Genomic DNA, 7,500 nt, shown 5'->3' with positions numbered 1-7,500 from the left:
GTAATGACGGGTGAGTTGGGGGGCGAGGGCTGAGTCAATCACAACAGGCTTGCTTTAGATGGAGGCCTTCTCTGGGCCTCATCAGGCTGCACCAGACCACCTCCCCTGGGGTGGGGACCTCTACTCCACTTTAGCTCATATTCTAAGTTTGATCAATTCACACAGAACCTGTTGTCCTTACAGCCATTTTGTCCTCTGCCTTTTAGTGCAAACCCTGCCCAGTCCACACCAAAGCAACTGGACGCCTGTATTAAAAGGCTGAACGGTCATGTCTTTTTCTTGGGCTACCATATTCTGGTCCTGTAGCATTTTCATCTCCCCATATGCAATTCTTACTCCGTGATTGACACAGATGGTGGCTTAGTTTTATGTTTTCTCTGTTGATTTAGGCGTCTCCATCACAGGCACGTCTCTCTCGCGTCTCATGTAGAATGTGTGCTTCCTGTCTGAGCCAGCAGATCAGCTAGAGTCAGGATGAGCACTGCCCGCTAAGGAGCTCTGTTCTCCCACGCTTTAGCACATCATCCACATGCCACCTGCTGGATCCTAGACATTTGGGACCCTGTGCCTTTCACAAGATGGACAGTATTATCAACATGATCAGCAATATCAGCATTATCATGTTCTTCATTAGGATTTGTCTACCAGCACCCAAACATCCAAAAAGCCATTTTCTGCTGGTATTATCTATGTCAAATTGATGTTCTTGGCTTCACCTTTTGTCCATACTGCTACCACTGGTCTGCACATACAAATTAGAGCCTTTCTTCTCTTGTGTGGCCATGCAAGACATCCGTATACTGTACTGTACGCATTACATGGCCAAGCCCTCTGTGCGGTGGCTCATGTTAAAACTTTGCAGTGGCTGGTTTTAGTTTGTTTTAATAAAACTTTCCCTCTCTCGCTCATCGATCGTTGTGATGGGATTAATCCTGTTTCTGTTTGACATGAGCTTTCTTCCTCCACGTTGCTGTCATTTTCTCCTGTATATGGGGAGGTATTAAATGTTTAATCCATATAGAAAATGCGTTTCAGGGAAAGTAAGCTTTGTTTCATCAGATGCCTGTGAAAGCTATATCGATCCCCTTCAAGCCCTCCCTATGTCATTGTTTGGAAAGGGTGTTTACTTTCCCTGCCAGCAGTGACTCTGGACAATATTACTTGAATCAACAAACCATGTCTATTTTCAAGATAAGGTTTTCTTGTTTCTTCCCACCCGTCTAGCTTATCATTGTATTGAACTGTCCACTTTGGCTGACCAGAAGAAGAGGGAGAAAATGTGCTTTTTCTCCATTGTGTCTGGACACCTTGGACCTTCTATTGTCCCATTGATTTTGAGTCTGCCAAATGTTTGCTATTGATGTCTCGGGAGAAAGTTTACAAGCTCTCATTGGTATGCATTCATTTTTTCCCGCATGGATTTTGTTTGATTAACGGTCTCTTTAACCGCTCATCGCCATCAAACCATCTCCGTTGCCTTCGAACACTCAGACAGTGGGGAAATGGGTGAGTCTCGGTGTAAATCGATTTAGCCTGGGGGTTCAAGCAATTCACTGTGCAGTTTGCCTTCAGATGTGCAGAGGAAAAAGAATGTCTCTGAATGGATTGATTGTTCTGGAGCTGAAGAGAGACAGAGGAGTGAGGCAGGCAGGCAGGCAGGCAGGCAGGCAGGCAGCGTGTCGGGGTACAGAGTGGCCTGTGAAGGAGATTCTTTTTTTATTGTTGTTGAGGGGAGTCTGTGGCATCAGCAGATATCACGGGCCACTGCAGTGGACGTGAGAGGGGCCGCACCAAAGCACTTCAAAGTCACAGAGTCCCTGGGTGACCCAGGCCAGTGTAGACTGCACACACACTCTAAGCCCCATATCTGCCAGCTCAACACTTTCTAGCCTCGCCCCGTTCGCCCCTCTCTCTCCAGCTCAGGCGTGAGAGCACGGGCCCAAATGCCCACCCGCCCCTCACCGCCCCCAGCTCCCCCCAGCCTCCCCATCCATCCCCATCACACACAGCAGCTCTCAGCCACTGGCGTCCTGCCAGCATCTCAAGGTGGGCATGCAGCTCTGTTTAAGTGAACAGTTCAGGATGAATAGCGTTGATGTTGATGTCTCCATTCTCCTGCATCACTTTGTTGTACATTTGGGATGATTTGCAGCCATTTGCTACACAGTCCCTGAGGAAATAGCCTGCACTCTCAGCTATGCTTACGGACCTTTTTTATTAGTATTTTCTTGCTCAGTTTAGAGGAGGATACAGGTATTTATTTTTGAAGTATTTCATTATTAAACAGATCTTTTATAAGGCCTAAGTTATGGCATTTCTGAAGATCCCCCCCCCCCCATACACATTGTTGGAGTTGGCATCCAGTGATCAATTGGTGTTGCCTTTCATATTTATATCTGTATTTAGTGTGTCAGACAAATAATGTATGTCTCAATTCATAAATGCCTCATTTTTTTTTATTCCTGCCCCAATTGCTTACACTTAAATGCAAATTTGGAAATAAGGCATTTTTTTACTCTAAGGACAAATAATTAGATTGGCAATATAATTGAAATAGCTGCTTTAATTGTGTGCTTGAGACATTAGTGTAGTATTGGTTTGCCCTCTCCAGCTGCTCAGAGTGAATACATTTAAACTGTTATTTGTTTGTGCTCAAGCTTGAGGTATTTTCCATGGCCTCATGTTATGCAGTAGAAATGGGGAAAATGACTACAGACATCAGCTATCTCTCTCTCCTGAACTATTGACTGCACTTAACAGTGTCTAAATCCGCACAGGCTTAGCCTAGGCCCCCACGTTAATGAACACGCGCTCTCTCTCTCTCTCTCTCTCTCTCTCTCTCTCTCGGGCCGGACAGGGTGTGTTTAATGCACGGTGCAGCAGGGTCACTGGGCAGTGTGAGTGCAGCACTCTAATTGAAGGGAGGAGACACGGAGGTGCCACTGGTGCCGGGAATAAAGCTGGCAGTGTCTCCTGGGAAGCGCAGGAGCGCGGAGGCCGATAGCGCAGCGCAGCGCCCAGATTAGTGCTTCACACGGACCCCTCTCCTCCTGCTGACCCTTTGATTCTGGGGGCACTCGCGGCGTGCCAGGAGTTTACGCCTCCGCGTCGCCCGCTCGGTCTCGCTGCGCTGCGCTGCTCCGCGCCGGCCTGCGCTCTCCACTCCGCTCCGCTGGACAGAGGAAGCCATGAGGACAAGAGATTGTTTGCAGACCAAGACAGAGGGGAAACAAGGGGGGGGAGTGCAGATAGAGGAAATAAAGAAAACACTGTTTAATTGAGAGAGCACTTTCCACCGAGCGCTATTCATTGCCACGGTTCCCGCAGATGGGAGGTGATTAGACTTAGGGCGCAGGGCTCCTGCCAAAGGGGGAACTTGTCAGCTCTCTAATGCATTGTTGCCATTATCTTTGCTGTTTGTTTGCGAGGGCCGCTACACAAGAGGTTGTTTAAACACACGGTTAATGTGTTAATTGAGACAGTTTCATGCTCAAACATGACCCAAGCAGCCTTTGTGGACGTATCTCATGCTCTATTTGTCATATTAAGTTCTTCAAAAGCGTCTAATTTGTTGCTGCTCGGCAGATGCCCCTGACCTTGGAAGCACTGTGTGTTGTGGGGTCAGCCAACAGCCCTTCGTTAGAGCGAGTGCTCTCTGCCCAGGTCTGATGTTTAACGGATAGACAGACTATTGGCTCTGGCTTTGTGTGTGTGTGTGTGTGTGTGTGTGTGTGTCTGTTTCTGTGTCCTTGCGCCGAGTGTGTGAGAGATGGTGGGTGTTTGCCCAGCGCTCCCTGCAGACGAATGAGCAGCACCACTGAGATTTCCCCAGCTGAGACAGCAGGTGCACTGCTCTCAGAACAGTCTGCCCCCCCACTCCAGACAGTCACGCCTCCCTCTCCTGCCCAGCAATGTTCCCTAGATTGTTTTGGACCAAGGCACTCTGCACCCTGCTCTCTTCTCCCCTCACTTCTGTGGCCTCTGTGCCCCCATGCCTCTGAGCACTGCCACTCTGCGTCTGTGCCCCCATGCCTCTGAGCACTGCCACTCTGCGTCTGTGCCCCCATGCCTCTGAGCACTGCCACTCTGGGTCTGCGTCTGTGACTGCCGTTATATTGCTATTGTATTGCTATCTTATTGAACGTTACATCAACGTTAATGCTGGTCGCAATGTAAACAGTTCGGACCACTGGCTCACATACACACACAGTGCAGACCTGTTTGCACATTTTACACATCTCACATTCAGTATTGGGGATCAGACATGGCAAAAGGAACTCCAATGTGAAGGAGACTGTTAAAATCTTGATGTTCAAAAATTGGCAACGGCTTAGATAAGCAAAAGCTCTATCAGGTTTTCAACCAAGAAATAGTGCAACCAACATACAGCAAAAGTAACATTATTTGTGAAACTTGTGACACAATGGACTGTTGTTGTACAGAGTATTTGCCTGCTTTGCCATGGGCCATACTTGTTATGGTGTAAGCTTCATGTCATGGTAATTAGTAGTGATTACCGCTCAGCACATATGCATAAATTCTGTTGGGTTTGCATATAGATTTGTGTAAACGGATAGTGTCACTCGATGTTTTAGAATGAATATAAACATTCCATTTAGAATCTGAATGAAAAAGAATTTATTGAAATTGGCGAACGTTTTTGTATGTAAACATAATAAATGGTTTCTGTTTATCCGCAAGTATTTATTCAGGCAAAGTTCCCAAGAGATTGCCATCTCTTGAAGGGGAGTGGGGGGATTACTGTAGGTGTTGAAGTTGCACAGGCGTTTACAGAGAGGCCTTTCTCTGTGTTCTCCTGCAGCATCTGAGCCCAATCTGAAGCTGCGCTCGCGGCTAAAGCAGAAGGTGACGGAGCGCAGGAGCAGCCCACTGCTGCGGCGGAAGGATGGGCCCATCACTACTGCCAAGAAGCGCTCCCTGGACATGGCGGGTGAGTGGGCCGCACACCGGCCACCTCTCAGCTCCACCAGCACCTCTAGCATCTCACAGTGGGACACATAGTTTGGACAATCATTATTAGACTAAGTTGGTTGTCAGTTTTAGTTGAGGAATGCCAAGGTCTTCAAAAACTGCTTCAAGTATTTTCTTGTCTTTTTTCCCCTTGTTTTATGTATTATGAGATTTTATTTGTTTGAGGCCCTGCTGCTATGCATAATATCTGCTGAAAGATTGATATAACACATTTTTGTCTGATCTGTCAAATCAGTTTGGACTTGTTTAGTTGTTACGTGTGTTGTAGCTTTATTTATATACTTACTCCTATGTTTGTGTGTGTGTGATTTCATTAGAGTCGGCATGTAATAGTGCCCCTGGTTCTGGACCAAGCTCACCTAACAACAGTTCCAACAACATCACCAATGAGAACGGAGTGGCCGGCTCCGTTTCCAGCAGTCCAGTGGAGGTAACCCAACCACAGCAGTGACAAAATATTTAGCACAGTAGAAAAAGCACGGTGTCACACAAGACAGCAGGAATGCTGCTTTAATTCTCCGTGCTCCAGAAAAGAACATCCCTCTGTACAGTACATGTCAAATCCTTTTGTCACTTTGAAGATGACTGTCCAAGACATGTGGACCTGGGGCTTAGTGCAGCCCATGCGCCAGTCAGGCTGAGGGAGGGCAGCGGAGGAGAGGGGAGGGGAGGGGAGGAGAGGGGAGGAGAGGGGAGGAGAGGGGAGGAGAGGGGAGGAGAGGGGAGGAGAGGGGAGGCCCGTCCTTTACAGGCACGGAGGAGACAGGAGCCCACGGGGGTCCGGAGGACAACCAGACAGGGCTGTTTATTTTTATCAGGGTGGTTTATTTATCTCTCTCTGTGTGTGTGTGTGTGTGTGTGTGTGTGTGCGTGTGTGTGCGCATGTGTGTGTGTGTGCTGCTCTGTTCCAGCCGTCCCTGGCGCACAGGCTAGCGGGCCGAGAGGGCCCAGTGAGCCAGCTGTCTCTGTACACATCGCCCTCTCTCCCCAACATCACTCTGGGCCTGCCAGCCACCGGCCCTTCCAGCGTGAGTACTCTCTTTCTTTCTCTCTCTCTCTCTCTCTCTCTCTCTCTCCCTCCCTCTCTCTCTCCCTCTGATATGTAGATTCTTGCTTCTTGCTCTCTCCCTCCCCCTCTCTCTCTCTCCCCTCTCTTTCCCCATGTCTCCCCCCCTCTTCGCCTACTGTTTTTTTTTTTTTTATCCCTTTTCTATCTTCTCCGTCAGGCAGTGGGCTTGCTTGCGCACACTTGGCCTTTGGGTAGAGAAGTCCAAATAGAGGGGGGCCTGTCTAGACCGTCAGCCAGCCATCTGTAGGCTTTTCAGGCCCAGTGACATTTCAGAAAGGGCTCATTGAAAAACAATGACGGCTGGCCCAGTCTGAAGTGACGCAAGTGCAACCCCCCCGCTACAGCAATCTGATGTTTATATTGATCTAGGCTGGAATGCCCTCTTTTCCTGTCTCCAGCATTGCACTGGATATCTTCCCTTTTCTAAACACAGATTCTATCTCTAATGTCTTTTCTCTCTCTCTCTCTCTCTCTCTCTCTCTCTCTCTCTCTCTCTCTCTCTCTCTCTCTCTCTCTCTCTCAGGTGGCGTCTGGCCAGCAGGATAGTGACCGACTGGGAATGCCCGGGCTGCAGCCAGGAATCCCCTTAACCACTCCGTTCATCGGCGGGGCTCACCTGCCCTCCTACCTGGCCTCCACCCTGGAGCGCGACGGGGGCTCCGCACACAACCCCCTCCTCCAGCACATGGTGCTGCTGGAGCAGTCGGCCCAGAACTCCCTCGTGGCAGGTGGGTCACCTCAACGTCCCCCCTCAGGATGGACACTTCTCAGTCACTGCGCTACTGACCGCCATTCTCTGGGCGAAGTGAGCTAAATCTGTATTTGCGTGAAGTGGCGAAGTGGTCATTGCTCCTTGTCTTAATGCCCTGGTGAGCGTGTGTCAGGGTAATTGGCCTCATGTCCCCGTGAGTCAGACGGAGAGATGACTGCGGTGCTGTGCAAGTGCTCCTCCTCCACACGGCCCCACTCATTTCATTCACTGATTGCCTCCTAAATGCCTCGCTTTCTTAACATGAATGAGTCACAGGCCCTGTTAATGAGTCTTCTCACACACTCAGCTGGCAGTGCAACAACTGCGAACAGTGTGTGTGTGAGGTTTTTTTTTTTTTGGCGGGGGGGCGGGAGTGCCTCCGGAGTAGCCTCTTTGACGCAAGAAGCATGAGTGGATGGCGAGTACTGATTCTCTGCAGCCCAGGGGCAGTGTGGGGATCCCTTGCCACAGCCCCCTCTCCCCCTCTCCCCCCACGTCCGTCTCCCAGAAGCCTCCACTCTCAGTGGCCTCACTAGAGCACCCGCTCAGCACATGATGCGCTGCTTCTCATGCGCTTCACTGGGAGGGTCAACTAGGAGCACTTGGAGAGATAGGAGTGTCCCAGGACGCACCATGTTGGCTAGAGTAAACTATTAATGCGTCTTCTTAAATCCAAAACAAGACGCTG

The 7,500-nt window shown here is 49.5% G+C and overlaps 1 protein-coding gene across 2 annotated transcripts in view; it reads left to right on the top strand.

Annotated features, from left to right (window-relative positions):
- hdac4 (histone deacetylase 4) overlaps nt 1-7,500 on the top strand; it is a 148,869-nt gene that overhangs the window by 97,125 nt on the left and 44,244 nt on the right. For both annotated transcript variants that reach the window (XM_062533760.1, XM_062533761.1), the window contains 4 exons: nt 4,823-4,951; nt 5,310-5,422; nt 5,904-6,020; nt 6,585-6,789. In XM_062533760.1, coding sequence (XP_062389744.1) covers nt 4,823-4,951; nt 5,310-5,422; nt 5,904-6,020; nt 6,585-6,789 — 564 coding nt within the window. The remainder of the gene's footprint in view (nt 1-4,822; nt 4,952-5,309; nt 5,423-5,903; nt 6,021-6,584; nt 6,790-7,500) is intronic.

This window comes from Sardina pilchardus, chromosome 4, assembly GCF_963854185.1.
Source record: "Sardina pilchardus chromosome 4, fSarPil1.1, whole genome shotgun sequence".
NCBI classification, from domain to species: domain Eukaryota; kingdom Metazoa; phylum Chordata; class Actinopteri; order Clupeiformes; family Clupeidae; genus Sardina; species Sardina pilchardus.
Note: the sequence above shows the minus strand (reverse complement) of the source record. Positions and strands in the feature narration are given on the sequence as shown.